The 22,242-nt window shown below is 34.4% G+C and overlaps 1 protein-coding gene across 1 annotated transcript in view; it reads left to right on the top strand.

Moving 5' to 3' along the window:
- LOC139143341 (titin-like) overlaps window positions 1–22,242 on the top strand; it is a 215,696-nt gene that overhangs the window by 4,665 nt on the left and 188,789 nt on the right. Inside the window, exons 2-4 of the mRNA XM_070713578.1 lie at window positions 1,744–1,884; window positions 3,366–3,428; window positions 11,728–11,842. Of these exons, the coding sequence (XP_070569679.1) occupies window positions 1,746–1,884; window positions 3,366–3,428; window positions 11,728–11,842 (317 nt within the window). The 5' untranslated portion in view covers window positions 1,744–1,745. The remainder of the gene's footprint in view (window positions 1–1,743; window positions 1,885–3,365; window positions 3,429–11,727; window positions 11,843–22,242) is intronic.

Below are 22,242 nucleotides of genomic sequence, written 5' to 3'. Positions count from 1 at the left end.
TTAGCAGAATTAGAATGAAGCTAATTATATACAGTCTTCCCTCTTTACTGTCTATGAGCTAATAAAGAACATCATTGATACAGGTGACATAAGTACATAACAGTAATTCAATTGCTACAATCTGTTGTTCCCGAGAATCAAACCTTTTGTACAAAAAGTTTTTCAATGTCTTGTTGTAGTTGTCATACCATGGTAAAGTGTTGATGGCACAATTAATGCAACGTGTGACTGTATACTGTTACTTGTGTAAAATTTGGTTGCTCAAATTTGTTCAGCTTCGGTGTGCAAACACTTCTCCAGCCCGGTTTCAATGGTCAATTGAATGTCAATACCATGGCAATGGCCAAATTTAGAATAGTGGATGACAGTTAGAATGTTTGAAGTACCTGCAAAATGTTTTCAAAGTATTCAGTCGACTGAAAAGACCTGCAGGCTGTTCAAGTTTAAGTGGAACTTAATAAGTTTATCACCTGAAAGGTGAGTAATTCCACCATAGTTAATGAAAAGTTGGCTTGAAGAAGAAATTGTATTTACTGCTCTGGCTACCAATCCAGTACAGTACATTTATGATTTCTTGTGAGTGGTGGTGACATGACGTGTATAATTGTGTGTGCAGTGATGTTAATCAGAGATATAAAGACACTTAAAGTGGCCATGTAACATAATCTGGCCTTTAAAGTTTGTTGGGTATACCAGGTTTGGTTTCATAGTTGTTTTGAGTTCCATCCTATGGAATCACCAGGTGATTGATGTGTGCACAACCATTGCCAGTCTTGGTACATTGGCTATGAATGTGTTACAGTTTGCAGTAATGGGACAGCACCTTCAGGTGTAGTGCTTGAGTTTGTTTACAGGGTACATGTATTGCAAACAGAAGCCTAGGCTAAAATGTTCATACCAATACGTGTAAGTGTATGGTCCTTGTAAAATTTCAATGTTAGTGGAAAATCTGTACGATAAATATTGCAAACAGTATTAATACACCTCCAGTCAAATGAAAATTCACGTTGAAACATAGTTGTCACAGATTGAGACCCATAAATTTTCAAGGCCGATTTGATAGAATGGCATGTGAGTGTACTGTAGGAATTACGGTAGGACCACCACGCATGGTCACCGAGTCACTGGATTTATTGTGATACTGGTCCGTCAACTGTTGACCACTAAAATGCCAAACGATGTAACTCATCCTTTGCTAACAGAACAACACATAATTCACTGGTTAATGCACATTACATTTGTAGGGTAATTTATCTGAATGGCTTTCAGTACAGGTCTTGTAGGTCAGTGTCACAGAAGGCATTGATCACACAGAGCATTTAGCTTTAATCAAAACTTAATGCAAAAATGATGATTTCTGTACAATGGACATAATGAAGAGGAGAGAATTGAAATCCCTCTGTCATAGCGAAATGAACTAATCCCAAAACTCAGGAAATAAGTTTTCTAGATTTCATGGTAGAAATTGAATCTTTTGATTTTGAAAGGATCTCTGTGTTGGGACATGCTTTATGGAAACTGTAAAGGTAAATGTAGCATCTACATGTACAAGATGCTTGTATATTTTCTCTGTTATCAATACAGCAATTCTCATATACATGTATGCAATAACTGAAGCTGGAAATTCTTCACAATATTATTTCATTTTTGCAGATGTACTAGCAAAGAATTAATGCGTGCACATATATGTTATATGTTCATATCTATGCCCGTGTGACTTTCAATGCTTCTTTTTTCCAGCAGATATGGCGTCTGGAGAAGGAGGTTTTGAAGAGTGGGGCTATGACCCCCGGACAAGTCTTGGAAATTTGTCTGGTGTGATGGAGTATGTATCAGACTCAGAATGGTCCCTACCAGCAAGTAGATCTATGCTGTGGGAAAAACGTAAGTTTGGGCACTTCTTGTCAGGTGTATATCATGTGTAAAATTTTGGAAGAACTCTGGCTTGAAAATGACGTCTTTACAAAACATCAGTTCTGTCAACAGCTTATTATCATTTCAGTGTTTGCAATGTTTGTACATTACATGTATGTACTAAGAAGAAACTTTGTTTCCAAACTTTAAAAATTTTCACACTTACCCTCAGTCAAAATTTGTTCTGGTAAATTGCATTAAATGTAGAATGATGGACCCCCCTGATAGTCAAAATATTTTTGGTGATTTAACTTTCTTTCAAAAGTTCATAGTACCGCTATATTCATGGATATTCAGTGTGAAAGGATGCTACTTGTACTTTGTTGAAAATTGAAAAGAATGCCACACCCACTTACAGTAGCCAGCATGTCATTCGATAGCTGTGTGCCAGATATCCAGTAAAGTCAATGGCCAGGTCATGGTGTGGTATGACTTCCTTCACACATCTTTCCTCTTCCAATGTTTTTGCAACTGTGTTGTGACCAAAGAGTATAAGGAAAGCCAGTGAGGAATATTATGAATAATGTATCATTATGGAATTTGTGGACCAAACCATTTGTTGAAGAGGGGTGTGTGTGTGTGTGTGTGATGTGCATTGAAAGAAAGAAAAGTTACAGCCCAAAGCTAATGCTGACCTAGCGGATATGGTAGAAGTTTTTTAGCAGCTAGCTGGCTCTTAGACATGTATACATTGTTTTTAATTGAAGCCATAAAGTTGATGGATTTTAGCTTTTAAATCTGATCTTCTAGAATCAGTAGGTAGAAACTTGTAAAATTACATACTAATAATTAAAAATTTTCATCAGCAATGTGATCTATGCAATCATCATGATCCACAGAGCAAAAACTATACATGTATACAACAGGTATTTTTGTAATTCATGATTAAAACCTGGTTCCAGTATTGTGTCCAACCTTAACCCTTACTAATCATGGATAAAATATTAGAACACATGTACAAGTGTGTACCATGTCCATTAACAGATAGAAGATATCTTATCTGGTGTCTTCATCAATCTCAAGTGGATTCTTCAATGTCTCCTGAGAAGCCAAGCAACTCAATCATAATTCCTCTGATGATTAACTTGTCTTTCAGAACTCATTATTCTGCGGTCGTTCAAATTCAATACAGACCTTTTATATTGCGACTGTAAACTTATCTGGCCATTCTGTGGAACACGAGCTCCATACCTCCCCACTGTCAATTAAGCTTGCTACGGTCTGCTTGCGTCAACGACATTCACTCAATACGATCCCCACCTACTTTAGCTGACTACTGGAGATTATATAGTCAGTGGTGACGATGGAATCCCACGGTTGGGGTGTTGCTTTAACCCATTGCTAGTTGCTGTAGAAAAGTTTTTTCGATATTGCCCTATTTTTTAAAAACACAATAGCTAGCGCTTTGACCAAATTTTTGGATGATTTTGTTACACTGTCATGTTTTGCAGCTAAGACCATGGAAGCTTCACAAATAGTGGAAATACTACGTTCAAAGGTCGCCTGTTTGTCAGGTAAGTGTACGCAGCAATTTTCTACACCTACAAAGTTTTCATTCATTTGTGTTCATGCCACGTGGATTTCTGAGTAGAGTTCCTCAGTGAATTTATTTATTTATTTTGTTTATTTATTTAGTTCATGATTTTAGTATTGTATGTGTAATTTTAAAGTGTCAAAGTTGTCAGTTATCATTTGTCTATTATAAACATTTTTTTCTAGTTGTTTACATTGTAAAGATTCATATCATGTGATATTAATAATGATTAAATTTTAATATGAAAAATCAGGTGTGACCTTTGTTAAATTAGTTTTTTAAACTGTATCTTGCACTTTGGTTTGTGATAATGTTTAACCAAAGCAAAGTAAAAGTTTTTGGTGAAATTATTTTAAAATTATTCTGGCATAGTCTTATAGTCTATACATGTACAACGCTAAGTGTAGGTATCATAATACAAGTACATGAATATTGTGTGACCATAGGTCATGTGAAATTGACCATTGACCATAATTGAAAGGTCATTTAAAAGTCAGGTTGTTAGGGCAGTGATATTGTATGATCAGGTTTCAGCCCAGTTTTCTCGATCATTTCTTTCAAAATATTTGTTTTGTCGGAGTTGCTTCATGATAAGGGAATCCTGATCCCTGTGAATCATATGGAACAAAGCCCCACAGGAATCCAACAGGATGAACCTTGGATGTTTGGTAGATTTCAGTTTTCAGTGATAGTTTTGAACATGGCTGCATATATAACCTACTGTCTTGTAGAAAAAACTCTAGGGCAATTCTACGACAGTTGTCAATTCTATGAGATTTCTGCGTTGTATTTGGAAACATTAAAAATGCTGTTTAATATTGTCTATTATCGGAAACTGCAGGTTGTAAACAATACGAGTCTAGCATCCTGAATTTTTTACAAATAAATAGCATTCTAGCAGCATTGCTAAAACAGTAAGACATCATAAGTTCATTGCCACACTGAATGTTTAAGATTTGGTATGTGTTTTGCTGGTCATAGGAATTTCTAGCTGTGACAGTGGGTCAAGCTTACTGTAATAGCAGTGTGGTACATGTAAATATTAAACTACAGAGGTTTTTCTAATAACTGTGGCAAGACTTCTTGCTGAGCTGATATCTTTTAAAGTTTAAGGTTCATGTCTCGCATTAAATTGTAATCGCAACGCAACAATTCACATCACAGACTTTGGTATTGATCACAGTTGTACTTTATTCTCACACAGAGGTCAGAGGTCAGGTAGTTGTCATTACGCTGTGTGAAAACTTTTTATAAATATGCATTCAGTCAATCAACATTGAGACATTCCTGGTTTTCAGTTGTTTTCATACCTGGTTTCTATAAAAACTTATTTTCCAGCATTTTACATTTTTCTCTTTTTTGGCAAATGTGTGGTCTGCTATGAAAATTGCACTGAATTTGTCCACCCTCTATATTCTCTCTTCACTCTATAAATTGAGGTAGCTAAATGTAAATGTAGGTTGCCCAAATGTAAATTTCAATAATTTTACTTCTTCTCCTGACAATGTCTGTGAGATTTCTCAGTTATGAGCCATGATAAAGAAAGAATAATACATTTGATGTGCATATATTATAGTTACATGTAATGCTTGTGCGTCTTGATGTGTACATGTATGTTTGATTTTGAATTGAGAACTCAGTGCCTGGTGTATTTATACAGATTTATACAGTATTTCTATTCTGGTCATGTCTGTATAACTTGAAAAGCTGATATATCAATCAATCAATGACTTAAGGTAATATGCACCTCGAAAGTGAAAGACTTAAACTTTTGCTCTAACTTTCCTCAAGGAATCTTTCAATCATTCTCTTTCAAAATCAGAATAAAAATAGGGGGTCACCGTACAAATTTTGGTACTAGAGAAAGAAATTACCCAAGATTTACCGATATTAGAAATTCAAAATGGCCGCCATCCCTGTGTTAACTCTATGGCGAAAATAAAAATTTTCAAATTTCGAAAACTAAGCCGGTCAAAAGTTTTCTTTCACCAAGAGCTTTAAAATGAACCCCCACATGTGGTATATCAGAAGAGAACTGTAAAAGTTTGAGAGTCCGAATGTCTGTCCCCGAGGTGCGTTCTACCTTAAAGCATTTTGTTTTAGAAAATGTAGAGTTAATGCATATCAAGGTTGGTTGCCAACCATAACCATTTAGGATTGAATGTACCGTGTGGTCCATACTTTCGAAATATGTGGATGATAACAGTCCATGCATGTACGAAGGTATTATTCAGAAAACATAATGGAATTGCAAAATAGTTAAACTGTGGAAAGTTTATGGAGAATACTGGTATTAATTTTCCATCTGTATCCCTGGATCTTATTCCCGAATCTTGTCTCACTGGATATCTAACCGTTGTACGTGTATAACTGTATGGAGTTCAGTGTATACTGTATGGAGTTCAGTACCGTGTAGTCTGATACTGTTTGTGCATGGCCGCTGGGTTTTCAGAATTTTGCTGTAATTGCTTCTTAATTGTTGTTGCTCTCTTGAATGTTTCCCTACTAAATCTCCAGGTACCAGCATGGCGTTTCTAAATGGTGTTGTTTGACCATGGTAAAATTAACGGAAAGATGCCGGCATGATATAGATAAGAACCCTCACTGTGTGTGTTTCAATACAAGTTGCTGGTATTACAGTATAAATTTTGTAAGAGTGTTTATTGGCTGTGCTTGGGTAAATACCCCATCACCAAACTTTAACCGTTCAATGTCATAATGTACCATTTGCTTTCTAGTCTTTCACTCCAGTATATGCTGCAATGCCATGTATGTATATGAATAACATGGAATGCCTATTTTGAAATATTTTTTCAGAAACTTTTTTGATTAATACCCCTAAATACCCCTGGAATGGCTACATCAACACTACGTATATGTTATGGTACTTGATCTTACAAAAGCATTCATCAGGATTTATTTAAATTTCATTGTTTTTGCTTTAACGGTGAATTTGCCAAATAAAATGAAAAATATTTAATGACACAAAATTATATCATTTAACCGGCAAATCAGTGAATTTCAGTCCATTAAACAAGGTCTCAATCATCAAACAATGAAATAAAATCATCTCAGAAATTAAGGTTTTATATGATTTCGTGTATTGATGTATTACTATTAGCGCTGATTTTTTAAAAGCAGATATACCTGTCGTATACAAGGATTGTATTACTGTAGTGTAAAAAGGTGACATTGTAACTATGTTATTTCAGCATACAGTGTAGTTCAATGGGATAGAAGCCCAACTTTTTCATTTCTTTTTCATTTGTCATGTTCCAGCTTTATCACCAAGGAATTTAATTTCAGCAAGTTAATGACCATGTTGACTTTCATTAATTGGTCACAATGAATTGGTCACACACTTAATACTTGCTCATTTTGCATTTAAATTAGTCCCAATTGGAAGTGTGTTATGGGCCATATAAGGGTATCACACCCCAAGGACAGCTTGTAATTTAATTTGTGAACCATGCTGTAATGTCTGCCATGGTCAGAAAAAACACAAACTCTTTTCAAAACTCAGTATTCTGTATCTACTGTCATGACATCAAATAAATATTTGAGTGTATATATATATATATATATATATATATATATATATATATATATATATATATATATATATATATATGCAAGTCTGCAAAGACAACTGGCTCTAAATAATGATGATGAATCATTAACTGTTTCTACACTGAAGGAAAAGGACAAAACTTTATGTTGATTATCAAAAGATTAGACTGTTTACATTTAATAATGCTATTGAATAAAAGATCTTAAAGTTCAGAGGAAATTGCGTTAGTGTTTACAGATGACAATCAGTATTTTGCTTGTGTGTCTCATTAAAGATGCAGCTGAACACAGGAATGTGGACTAGGAATAAAGATTTTTTATCCTGTATGGGATAAAGTTTGACAGCTGAGGTAAATAATGTACTGTCAGTGTCTGGTACCAATTAGATGTGTTGTCAGGGTTTTGATTAACATTGTGCAATGATCCAGAGATCTTGACATCTGTGGATTGTGCCTGCATCTGCTATCACAAATGATCATTGTTTTAATGATAGAGATACGTTGGTTGCTGTATGGTTGTACATGTGAGCACTTTACTCAAGGAGTTAACATTTTGCCATCACAAGTCTCAATCCAATGAATGGAGCCGTCTCCTTTGCAGAAAAGGCTTTCAAAGCTGTACCTGTATGTACGAAACAATAGTATTGAACAGGGCCTTGCATACATATGTCATTGCCTATAGCAGAAGTTCTAGAATTTTATGTATTCATGTGGGTAGTGTAAGAAAGGTTAAATAAGGTCAGGGACTGAGGTCACACAAGGTCACAGACCAATTGTACCAAGGCCTTGGGCAAGCCCCATTGATGTACTAAATACAGACAGCGTGAGTCTGGAATGTATGATTTAAAAATCCATAAAATAGTATGAGAGACTTGTTGAAAACTGTTAAGATTGTAAAGAATAACATCAACCCAACCAAAACTGATGTTTGTAAGATATATTTTAACTCAATCACCTTGTATTGCCCATTATGTGTGTAGTAATTATATCATTATAAATGGTTGGTGAAGTTAAGTTCTGAGACTTTAGAAAACATGTTTTAATGTATATGTGTAGATTCAAGAAGTATACAACAAGTGAGTTGTAAAAAAGTCAGAGAGAAAGAATTTAAAAGGGGTCAAAGTTCAGTTACAGTATGTCAAGAGTACAAAAGATACATTGTTATGCGTATACCTAGAATCCCAGTGGTATTGGAGGAAGCTACAAATAGAGTGTAGTTGATTGTTGATTGAGGTTGACACACAGGTTTTCTGCATAAAAGCTGGTCACTGTTACATCATGGAGAAATTATAGTTTTAGATTTTTGTGATTTTGCCATGAAATAAGAGTGGTTTGTCTTCATTTAGCTGTTGTTTGTGAAATAATTTCCCAAGACCAAAAACAAAATACAGTAAAAATATTCACCTCTTACAACTTCATGACTGGCAAAGTGTAGCATGCATGAAATCCGGATTTGATTTTTTAAAAATATGTGTATAAAAAAATATCTGTTTTGTCTCAGTCTTGTGTTTTGAGTCGATGTCATTTAAAGTTGTCGTACACTGTTGCAGGGAGTTGTTGACATGACACACGTACACACTGCACAGCCTAACAGTGGCAAGGGATGACCTTTTGACCTCTTACAGTGCGGTAATGCATCTTGGATTTTGCCTCTGATGGATAATAGGGGTAACATAAAGATATAGTACTCTGCTTGTTAAGGTCCATGTACATGTATTATTTTGAGGTAGAAAACTTGTTTAACAGGCCTGTTTTTCTCAGTAATATAATGGAATGTTTTAGAATTGTACAGCATTACTCTTAACTTTGTGAAGAAAACGATTAAAAATCAGGATAAGTTTTGTCAATCGTATAGTGGAAAATCAGTTTCTCACCAACAAACAAATCAGTCTTATAATATAAGGTGTCGGTGCATTCAAGTAGAAATCAGATAAAGAATGCTTCAGTCAATTAACCGACTTTAATCAAGCGTGAAAACTTTTATGTAATTTGGAAACCTGTTTATAAATTATTAAATACCTTTAGGACAAAGAAATTTGTTTAATTCAGGTGCAGGGTGCCAAACATTCTTCATACATTATAGTATTAATGGATAGGGATCTATTTAAATATGTCACAGAATTAAGTTTATTTCGTGGGTGTACAACTTAAAATCTCTGTTTACTTAGTTGAATCTTGTCACCCATTTGTCCACTGTGTGCCCAAGACATCTCAAAAATATTGAAAATTCAACTTCAAATCAAGTATTTTACATTTAATGAAATGTAAATATTTCTGAACTGGACCTTGATATTTAGACTACTGACAAACGTTTGTTGAATAACATTTGAATAACAAATAGGATTTACTGTAGCTACATTTAATGGAACGATAATGTCATACGGTAACTTGGACATGACTTTTATTTCAATTTAGCAAAAAGTTTGATTTATAACCCCTCATGAGAAAACTCACTTTTTTCTTTCAATGATTGTTGAAACCTTTGATAATAGTATGTACCAGTTTGAGTTGTATCGTACTTGTGACCACAGCCAACTCACCAAATGAATGTAGACATACCATCTCAGCAGGACAAGTCAGTACTGTGACCTTTCAACACCACAAGGCGTTTTTTTATTGGTATTTCTAAACCTCAGGGTCGGCCTCAGGATTTTAAAATGTTGCTGTCTTTCTGGGTTGCTTACATGTATGTTGCTGTAGAAGTCAAAATACCCATTTGTTGAGAGAACTTCACAACCTAGAGTCTGTCAGCCACTGTGAGAATTGAATAACACTGGCTTCTGATTTCACAGTGTAAAAGCTGAATACGTACGTGTAAGCAATTAATGAGAGTATGCCAAGAACCATTCTAATAAAACTGAAAACAAACTAGGATACTTGCTGTTTGAAACATTTTACTCTATGCAATCACTATTAATTCTTAGAATCTTACACAGCTATTAAATTTACCATTAGAAATATTTCCATTACACTCTCTTTAAAATGTGTTGAGGGAAAGACATCTCTGAGATATTGATTTGAACTTTTTACATATAACACTGTACCACAGCCATTGCTTGAACGTGTATGGAAAACTGAAAAATTACAGTATCATGCTACTCTGTATTGCAGGGTAGCATGTATTGCTATCAAAGAACCCAATGACAACATCTTCATTAATGAATGGAAAAACACAAAAACTGGTTCAGGAAAGGAGGTTCAAAATAACAATTTTTCAAATCATTGTGGTCTTCAGTAAAAGTATTAAATGCTCAGATAGAAACAGTACAGCATTTTTCCAAAGTTGTTAGCTATTTTTGTATGGGGCATTTCTGAGTTAGTATATAGCTTAGCTGTTTATTCACAAATGTTGCAGGATCATCAATGATTTTGTGATGTTTTGCAAATTTCGGATTTTTCATGAACTTTCCTAAAAAGTGATTTTTCCCCTGGTACTAAATACTCTTACACCTGCTGTGAGTATTTGTATTACATGTTTTGAAAAGTTTGTTTTCCTCAACCAGTTCTGGTAATAATCTGAATCTTCATAATGCACCAACATTTCAGCAATTCTTATATTACCTCCATCATTGGTAAAAACTGATGAGACAAGAATTGACGAAATAAAAATGTTCTACATATTATTAAGTTAAATGCAAAAATTATTATAAAAGGGATGGTGATTTAAAAAAATCTGGGAAGTACAAAGGAATGACATCAAACAAAGAAATGAATAAAAAACTTGTAGGGTATTTATATTGCTGACTTTAAAAGCGATTACAAATAGATTTATTCATCAATGATAAAAATATTCTACAAGGAGTAATATGCATCTTATAGAAGCTTAAATAAAGTACTGTACATGATAGCTACTGTATAGGATGTAAATGTACATGTAGCAATCTGAATGAAGTGATAAACACATATACTGTTGCTCTACAGTTGTCAACACATCTGCTCAGCTGGAGTTGTGGGCGTCTTGTTTATAAATCTGGTGTTTCTCCCGATGAAATTGTTCATTAGCTGAAATGTGTTTGTTTCTGTTGATGGAATGTATGTCAACTCAGAGACTGTGAAAACAGATTGAATGCATCTAACTGAAGAATTGATCACTTGCACTCAGCTGCTAACTAATGCCATACTGTATTGGGAGTAACGCAATACGCCCACAAATGCTGTATACACATAACTTGGTCAACACTGTTCACCAACACTCAGCCATAGGTCGAAACTGTTAAGTTTGTAAAAAGTGTAAAGAGTGGTGTAAACAGATTTAAAATTTTGCTCATGAACAAGACATGATCAAATGTCAACCAGGAATGTGAAGACATCTACATCTACACGCACCTATTATGGGGTATATACTTGTGGTATAACTGCATTTCTAGAAAACCATCCTGTGCAATTGAAGGTGAAATATTTACGATATAACTTTTGTCTGCCTATGAGAAAAGTTATCATGATATAAATATAGAAGTAATTAAAATTGCAATGTTTTTTCTTGATTATTCTGGGAAAATGAGTATATATTCAAGTTATTGTATGCATCTCAAAATTGTGTATCCGCTGCTTGTCAATATAATTTCCTTGAAGTCAATAAAAAGAAATCAAAATACTTCAAAGTGTCATTAAGAATACAGACGCAAACGTTAAACTTTTTCAAATAGTTCTAAAATACTGCTATTTATATTTTTGCTTCATTTTTGTTAATATTTATATACTTTCTCACAGGCGGAAAAGACCGACATGGAGGACCAATCATAATGATACCAAACCTATCTGACCCAATTGACCTGTCTCTCCAAGACTTTGCTACATGTCTTGCCTACTTGGTCAAGATACCCAGGTAAGCTTTACAGAATTTTAGTTTCACATCGCTGTCATTGTGAAGTCGTGGATCCAAGTTGGTAGAAAACCACAGCTTGAAATTTTAGAAACTGTAACAGGAACAACCATTGGTACAGTACTGTTGGACTGTACGCAAGTGAAATATTTCACTGGGTTACCACACACACTGTAAAGGTCAAAGGTCATTTAAAACTGAAAGACAAATTTCACTTTTTTACTACCTCAACAATGGCCTGTTTGTAGTTAAGTACAGGATGGTATTTTCATTTTAATATATATGTACTGACTTTCTTTTCTTGCTGAATCTGGAAAACAAATTGGAAACCAATCCTGATCAGATATATGCATATATGTATACATTATGAATATATGCATACATTATGAATTTTGAACATAGGCATACCAATTATCATTAATCCTCAGTGTAGTTGCTAATACTTCTACAGATTGAAAGCAGTGTATAGCAATTCTAATTGCTTTTCTTTTCAAATCATGCACCTTCCATTTCTAAAACTTTCTGAAAAAAGTTTGACAAAAGCGCTAGCTGCCCTGAATATAGTTCTAGGGATTGTAGTAAGCTGCCCTGTCTTTGACTTATCGCGTATGCCAGTGACTGAGTGACGCACATTGCTAAGTCCCGCATTCTTTCCTCGCTCTCTCTTTGTCCAAAATGTTCCACCCTCCTCAAGGACACTGACTACTAACACTCACCTGCACAGAGGCAGAACATAAAAAACACTTGTTGAATGTGAAGAAACTAAATCCATTGTGTACTTTTAAAAGATCCCTGTCACAATTGTTTGGCTGTGATGTTTGACCATAATGTGTATTGGCTTTGTGCAAGCCACTCATAAGAAAGCGTAAGAATAGTAGGGAATTGTTGCCGGGGAAAAACAAAAGAGAAACATTTACCCAAAGAATGGGCAGTCTCCGCTGCTGAATTACGTTACATAACGCTGCACAAAATGATTGCTTGGATGGTTGCAGACACAACATGGTTTGTACTCACTCAGTGTGGTATTTAGCACTTCCAATAAAGTTTTAGGGTCAGAAGTACTTTTACTGTTTCTTCTCAAAGCATTTTTTATGAGGACAAATAGCTTTGATAAAAAGGAAAGATGTTATTTGGGTAGAATCGATCAAACCATTACTGATTTTACCTTGTCTGTAACTTTGCTTCAGACCATGTAATCATTAAAATCAACTCTTTTTTTACCTCCATGTTAAACCTAACATCTTTTACAGCATACTGTGGCTATTTTTATTAGTCCCCACGGACACCGTCCGGGGGGACTTATAGGTTTGGTCGTGTCCGTGCGTGTGTGCGTGCGTGCGTGCGTGCGTCCGTCCGTCCGTCCGTCCGTTCACGCAGATATCTCAGAGATGCCCGAAGCGATTTCATTCAAACTTGGTACAAGGATTACTTCATATGTCATACATATGCACATCAATTTGTTTTGTGATACGATCCAATATGGCCGCCAGGCGGCCATTTTATTACGATTTTTTCATGTACAGAGCCATAACTCAGGCATGTTTCTACAGATTTTATTCAAAGTTGGTTCAAGGACATTGACCAATGTCATAGCTATGCACATCAATTTTTTTTGTGATACTATCCAATATGGCCGCCGTGCGGCCATTTTGTTACGATTTTTTCATGTACAGAGCCATAACTCAGGCATATCTCAACCAATTTTATTCAAAGTTGGTACAAGGACATCAACCTATGTCATACACATGCACATTGACTTGTTTTGTGATACAATCCAATATGGCCGCCGTGTGGCCATTTTATTACGTTTTTTCATGTCCAGAACCATAACTCAGACATGTATCAAGCAAATTTATTCAAAGTTGGTACAAGGAGATTGACCAATGTCATACATATGCAGGTGAATTTGTTTTGTGATACGATCCAATATGGCTGCTGTGCGGCCATTTTGTTATGATTTTTTCATGTACAAAGCCATAACTCAGTCATATTTCAACCAATTTTAATCAAAGTTGGTACAAGGACATTGACCTACCGTATGTCATACATATGCACATTGATTTGTTTTGTGATTCGATCCATTATGGCCACCATGTGGCCATTTTATTACGATTTTTTCATGTCCTGAACTACAACTCAGACATGTATCAAGCGAATTTATTCAAAGTATTTTTATCACAGACCTAATGAAGAGGACTCTATCCTCTCTGAGGACCTGTAATCAAAGCACCCATTAACAAGTGGGGACTGTGTCATCAACGATGACTTGTTCATTTTTCATTCAAAAATCAGGAAACCCATTCAGCAAAGAGAAGGGGGTCAATAGCTTTGTTTGACAGTTTGAGATACAACAATTATATAACAATTTTAACAATTTTTTATAACAATTTTTGTATAACTATATTTTTTGTCCAGTAATTGACTGTATGTGGCCGCAGTTCCCAACAATGATTTTTGCGAGCTAAGGTACTGTATGTAGAAGAATACTAGTGAGGCAGATGAAAAACGGCAGTGCATAATAATTGTAATTAGAATTACTGAAGGTACATTTAGCTTGTTCACAGGCTAGATTTCAGAAAAAGTAATGCAGACAACATTAGGCATTCTAACATTAGCATATTCACCAATATTGTCATTGTTACGTGGCAAATATCCCCTTTCTACATGTAGTTCTTCTGATAAGTAGCAATAAAAAAATTCACAAGATAATGTGCTATCTAACTTTTGTGAAAAACATTGCCTTTTTTTGTGAATGTCCAGGCTGCAGTGCTTATGATTGAAGGAATTCTCTTCCCAAGCTTATAAAGAAAACAACTCACATACAGTTACATGTAGTTTCCCTTTAATAAAAGTACCAGTACTTTTGCGGATAGACCTAAACTATTGTGTTCCACTATCAAAAGTATAAATGAGGGCTTCCCATCAAATTGTATCAAAGAAAAGCAAATTACCTGAAATTTTCCAATGAAGTGGCTGCCATGTTCCATGTTATTACAATATACAAATTAAATTTTGATTTAAAAAAAAAAAATGAGAATTTAAGACAGAATATTTTAAACAGATTTGATAAAGGTTTCATACAAGCAGTAGACCAACAGAGAATTATAAAGTTTTAAATGTCAATAATCTCGCCCAGGGGTGCATCCCGCGCGTAACATGAGAGATATTTTCAGATTTGTTTGAAAAAGAATAGATTTACAGGACTTCAGGGAACATGCATGTGATCTGATACCTGAGAATTATAAACATATATTATTTCAGTGGGTTATATTCCTATCTACCCACAGAATAGTCAACTCTATTGCTCGCGTTACTATTTTCAATGCTTCCATGAACCCTGGTTATTCTGGAATGAGACAGGAATAATATTTGATTGATTAAAGACTGTAATTGGAACGGTTTTTCCCTGAAGGTGCAACACAAGTAGAAAAGAATGGCTTTGCTCTACTTTGCTCCAAGAAACTTAACTCCTAGTCAAGAGAATAATCAGAGGTCATTGAACAGAGTGTACATCATAGAAAGTATCAACTACAGAAGCAATATTTGAAATTCAAAAATGATGGACGTTCTCTTTGAAGGATATATAGATTGAGAACCAAGTAATAATTTTTATATAAGTAAGATGAAAAATAGTTCTTCAAAAGAATTTCTCAAAATTTCTGAATAGAGTATACATACACTGTTCTACACATATCTATGAATATTTTCCCGCCCGTGTGAGTCGTAATCATTGAATTTGCATAATTAAACAATTACTTTGCATAAGTGAATAATCGACAACAGTCTTTCAGAGTCGGATGGTTCATGTAGCAAAACAATGTCAGGAGGCTTTCATTTGTAAGAAATGTATTTCTGATCTGCAGACCACCTCAAAATAGAAACACTCTTGTACAGGCAGACAGTGGAATGCTCTATCATATAAACTTAAAATTCCTGCATGCTTCAAAAGGGGAAATCTCTAAGCCTAACAAATATTCAGTGAGCACTTTTCACCAAAGTTGTCCAATGTATACTTTCGTTTTTGAATGTTGATGACTTGCATAGATATTTTGTCAACATTTGTTGTTCACGTGTACACTGTGCATGTATGACGGCATGCTGTACTAATGTAGAATGGACTGACAGTGGCTTGTGAAAACATTTGCATTGTTTTGTTGGCTCTCATTTGGTGCCAGTATAGTGACTTGATTCAGTCAGTTTCAGATACTCTTTGCAGAAAACAAGTCTTCAGTCTTTAAACTACTACTGGCATTACTGATGTTGCTTCAAGCTGTGACCTTTGACCCCATCCAAATGTACTTCTGGTTGGTGGAAGTGAATAATGCAACATATGTTGTATGATATCAGCTTGTCATACTAATGTAGATCTTTCCAAATTCATGTAGAATTTCAACTTTGAAGTAAATTGTGATAATATACACCTACCAGGTACAGCCACATGTATTTTAAATTTTTCCGTATGAGTCCAAGAGATAAATGTACTGTTGTGTGATCGACAAGTTTCACAAGTTGACAATGACCAGAATAAAATTTTTCCCAGCTGTTATCGTGACTGCTGGTCTGAACCATGCATACCCACTTTGATACAGTGCAGGGTAGATAATAAGTGTATTGAAATTAATTCAAAATAGAAAAGTTGACACTTTACCTTTTTTATTCAGGTAGAAAATTTTAATACCATAATTTCACTATTAAGTTCCATCAAGGTTTGTACAGAGGGGAAAAGCTAAAATATATTGCCAGTGTTTCCCAATATAGCCATTTAATAAATTTCTCATTGTTATATTAACATTTGTTATTGGGTAAATTTCGTTTTTAAAAAAGCAGAAAGAGTTTTTGTATGTTAAGTGCCCTTGAAATTTTTGGGGGGATTAAAGATGAATGGTAATATGGTATTCTACTTTGGTGATTGGTTCTTACTGTTCATGTGATTATCATGTGATTAATTTGCATTATGCAAATAAAGTTATGTTTTTCTGAAATTTTAAGTTTAACCTGAGGTAGACATTTATATGTCAACAAAACAAACAGTTTATGATAGTACTGTGGTGTTTTGATATTAAACTTGTGACTGAATGGCAAAAATTACCATACTGCAAAGTACAAATGAATTGATGCATCATGGGATCTCTTTCCATTTTTGGAGGGACTGTCTGTAAAGTTAACTGGCTTATCTCATTGTCTAACAATAAATTACATGAGAGAGAGGGTATGCATGAGGTCATTTGAGGTCAACATGTACGGGTCATTGCACTCAAGTACTTCGAACATAAAAATCTTTATTACACTGACTAATGGAGTCATGTTTTTCTTTACTTTTAGAATAGTATGGAGTTTTGATCAAACCGTCATGATTGAAGAGTTTTTAACTTCAATCCTGCCATGCTATGTTTTTTTTGAAGCTCTGTTAAACTTCAAACTCAGACAGCAATGTATGTGTAAACACTGTGCATGCCAAGCGTTTACACAACTGTAAAGTCTTTAATCTAGACTAAGTACTGAGATACAGTAAACCAATCCGATATCATCAATCACTAGGTATGCTTTCACACCACTGTGACAGATGTAAGTTCCATTGTAATAACGACTGTATAAAACCCTACAAATACCAAAACTTGACACTCTTTGGTGAAAGCATAACACATATATTATGTATCTATCCAGCTGGCCAGGAAATTTGGTTTACATGTATCTTGTTTTTGGTCACTATTGATGAGATATGCAAATAAGATTTCAAGAGTAATACAAGCACATGATTATTTTTAGTAGTCTAATCCAAAATATTAGTCATTGACTACTAGACATACTGTATCATCTTTTGTTATCGTTACTCTAAAGCACTTATCTATTTGTTGCAATAGCTTGAATCATTATCCGTGATTTTGCGAAGCATCATGGGGCAGAAATGAAGTCCTGGTTCACAAAAATGTATAATCTGAGGAAATGCAATAGATGACATGATATCATTACAGATTTTTACTCTTGACACTTAATATCTTAAGCCCTACTGTGTATGCTCTGTTGAACAGATGAGTTTGCAGTCTCCTTTCTTACATTCTACTTTTTTCATTTCTAGATATTGCAAAAAATAGATTTTAATCTAGCTTCAGGATATCAAGATGGCTAAATTATCTGTCGGGAAACTTAAGAATGAGTTATTATTTACAGTGAGATGCCTAAGTGTAAGAGTTAAATACGCTACAAATGTTCTACCATCATGAAATATTTCTGTAATATCAGGGTAACAGAAATAACTACAATAGCTTAATCATGATTTGTTTTCAATATAAATTATTGTACCAGTAAAATGTAAAAGATAGCATTAGTAGAACTCAAGTTATTTGAAGTGATACGTGTACGTACGTAGTTCTCATTTCATTCACTGTGATTGTCGATTTTAAATGAATTTTCAGCAACTTTAATCTATGAATTATATTAGATAGGTAAATTTCATATTACAGATGTGTGCATATACATGTGCAATATATGTATCTGACCATATAATTGGTATGGGTTGAGCAACGTGAGTGGACTGACAGGTCAAAGGTCAACTGACTGTCTTGACCAGCCTCGAGGATTACTTGTACTTTCAGACCAATTTTGTCATTTTTTAAACAAGCTAATGACAATTACATACAATGGAAGAATAGTTTTTGAAGTGTCTAAAGGATTTCACTGGAGCCAAAATATAAAAAGTGCAGATATGAAACAGAAGCTGTTTGGCTAGCTGGCACACGGTCACTGCAGTTTGTCAATGATATATTACATGGTAATTAGATTTCACTGATGTTGTCATCACAATAAAGTGAGTAATATCTGTCATCTCAATGGGATCATAATTATCAATCATTTCTCATCAATTCATGTATGTGACACCAATTCTATTGTGAATGGCTTCAACGTTGACAGGAAAGTCAGGTTACTGATTTCTTAATGAAAATTTTTGTTCACTGTGTAAACTGTGTAAATTTTTGTTCACCGTGTAAAAAGTTTGAATTTGTTGGTCAGTGCATTCCCACTGAAAAATAAAAAAAATCAGTTTTTGCTGCTTGATCCATCAGATGTTCAGTCGGTTTGATTTCAATGTAAGTCAAGTACTTAACTGACAAATAAAGGATACGCAATTCTGTTCAAGAAATGTAGGCCATAACAAAGTTCCAACTGATTTTCCTTTTGATACTTTTACTGGTACAGATACAAATTTAGAATCAAGAAGAAAATTTGAGAACGACTGTAGGTCAAACACAACAAGCAGGACAACTGTATTGTTGAAAGTAAACTGTTCGTGTTTTTGTTCAAATAAGATTTATGACAGAACCAGCCAGGCTAGCCACTTCAAATTATGTTGGAAAGTTGCCAGTGTCAGCACTGTGAAGCATTGAGGTCTGAACCTCTTTTCCAATTTTTGCATCCCAAAGTGAAAGTACATGTTTTTTGACAAAGTTTGTGCATAATTATGATGTTGATGTTAAAGAAAGCTAATATGCCTGATCCAACAATTACTGTATACATATAACTATATCTTCATTGTAGGTGAATTGTGTTTATCAATAGAAAACAGTATACGTTTCCTTTGTCTTTCACTCTCTCAGGGTACTGCAGGTATAACATTTTTTTATTGTCACAGCAGTATGTAATACAACAAGGAAAAAAAAGTTTAGTAACAGAAGTTTTGTACAGTCCAATAAAAACTTAGTTTAAAAACTAAGAAACTATACCATTTGTTTCTTGCGATTTCAGTGTTTACGATATCTTTAGTTATTACCATGTATCTCACACATGAACTCTTCTTTGAAAAAAGCAAAAATGTACAGCCTTGGTCAATAATGAGCAAGCAATTGAGAGGCAATAATTAACACTTAATGACTGCAAAAAAAGTTTAATTAGCGAGACAATGACCTACAGTCGATTTGTTTTTTGTTTTGATGATAGACATTGGCTGGCACACCAAAATACACCAACAAATTGAAAAGGATTGTGAAGCATGAAAGAACAAGGTTCTCCACAAGGGGACTGTGAGGGCTAGACAACCCTCTGTTTTTTGAACAATCTATTCATGTATTTCACAACAAAAGAATATGCAAATTATGTATCATCATGTAAATTGGCCAGCCTTGGGTTTTCGTACTGTTGAGAACACTGAAAAATGTTGAAATATTTTTGATTTAAAGTTTTTGAATACTAAACATACATGTATGGCAGCAGAGGGAGCTAGCATATAGGAACAACAGCTATTGTACATAATTTTGATTTGATCAAATACTTCATTGTTGCCATGACTATAGTATTTTCATCATGTCATTCTACCATTGATATCGTTATGTTAGTTTCCAGGTGATATTTCAGTCTAAGGACACGGAATGCAACACTTGGTTTGATAAGTCTGTGCGAAAGACATATCTATAATAGTCCTGCATAAAAATAGTTTTGTCTTCTCATATTTGTACAATGGTCTATTACATGTAGGTGCAAAAATATCTCACGGATTGGATCTGTGTTAGCAAAACACATTCTTGAATGCTATGAAATATATATCATGCATATCTTGGTCTGTTTTCATCCTTTTAATTTCAAGCTATTCTGTTTCATATATTTACTCTGTGGTGTAGATTAGATGGCATTTTGAAATGAAATAATAAAATTAGTAACTTGAAACTGTTATTTTAGAATGGGTTAGCACCAAACCAAAACCAACATTCCTTTACTGTCAACATTTATGTGAATACTGTCTTTGTGGTTGTTGGTGTCAGAAATGTTGTTGTGGTTGCTTTTGAAGAACTGAATTGGAATGGAATGTCTGGTGTAGTGCATTTATTTTTGTACCGTGGGTCAAAGGTCACATACTTGCAGGGAGTAGTAATTCAGGCAAACCCAGCCCTGACTGCTGAGTTTGTGTGAAAGGTCATCTCAGGTCAGGGAAGCTGCAAAGCAGAATGTTTGTGTTTGGTCTTTATCCAGTTGGCCATATTAACTGTGACTTTTAATTGGTTCAGCTATGCAGGTTTGGAAGGAATTCCAAACTTCCCTTTAAAAGTGAAAAACTTAATTAGAAATTACCATTAAATGTTTAAAAAGAATTTGGCAAGGAAAAGTTTTGGTAAGAGGATGATGCACTTTTTTAAAATTCACTGTGTCGCTGAAGTTGATATGTTTGCACACATTATGGATATGTGACACTTTGTGCTTGAATCTTTCCATGATCCTACAATTATTGGTGTGTTTTCTTTATACTTCAATTTTCCAGTGGTTACTTGTGGCGGTAAAATTCATTTTCATAAAATACTTGTGTATATAAATGAATTAAGACAAATATGGTGAATACTAAACAAGTGGATGACATATTTGTTCAAATGTCATTTCATCCACTTAAAGTAATGCATCCAGAAAGAATTTTAGAGTGATGATAAAATTGCTTGCGAGCATTCAGAATGAAAACAACCTGAGACCGAAAGTAATGAGTAATTCACATTTCTGTTTATCCTTGCTATGGCTTGTTACAGACCTACTATAATTACAAGTGTTAAGAACAGTGGCAGGCAGAATCACTTTTAACATTCACAGCTTATTGAGTGATTTATGGCAACATATTCATTGCCCGTAAAGATATATCAAATAGCTTTTACGACAGTTTTTATGAAGTACTCAAAGAAAAAATATAAGACTCACAAGTATCTTGTCTTAGGAGATTACGTTTGATAGTATAGATACATGTGCTAAGGTTAGACAGCGCATGAAACTTTTGCACACAGTACAGCGAAGTCAACAATAAATTCATTAGATGCATATAAACCATGCTAGTGATATTTAAATGTGATATAAAGTGATACTAGGTGATATGAAATATACAGTATACAGTGTGCCATATACTAGAACTGGGCTTTATAGTTTGCATTCTGAAATCATACTCATTATAAAGGTACTTGGAAGAGATAGGTACCTTTATGTTATCGATCAAGCACTAGATGTAGAAAAATGTCAAGTAATACACATGCATACATGTATGAAGTAGGGATTTGCACCAAGCATTGGTTTCATTATGTGATATTATTTTCTCTCAGACTTCCATCCTTGTCCCATGCAAAATTTATGAACAAAACATCAAAATGAGGAAATTCAGCAATGAATGGTGATATTATTTCATGCTTCTGTAAAATTCCAATTTATTGAATCTGTTGGTTATTAAAGTAAACAATTCTGCAGTGTTTTTGCCCCTATGAGTGTCCTGAAGTCTATATGTTACTTTTGCAGGGAACATACCGTAAAAACCCTATCAATTCAACCAGAAAAAAATAATTGCAATTTTAAATAGTTGAAATATTAGAAAATTAACAAAGCCAAAATAATTTTAGTGGTCAAATTATTAGGGATTTCAACTTTTTTGACAGTTCATAAGTGATATACTT

Source organism: Ptychodera flava, chromosome 11, assembly GCF_041260155.1.
Source record: "Ptychodera flava strain L36383 chromosome 11, AS_Pfla_20210202, whole genome shotgun sequence".
Taxonomy (NCBI): Eukaryota; Metazoa; Hemichordata; class Enteropneusta; family Ptychoderidae; genus Ptychodera; species Ptychodera flava.
The sequence above is the reverse complement of the archived record's forward strand: the minus strand, read 5'-3'. Positions and strand labels throughout refer to the sequence as shown.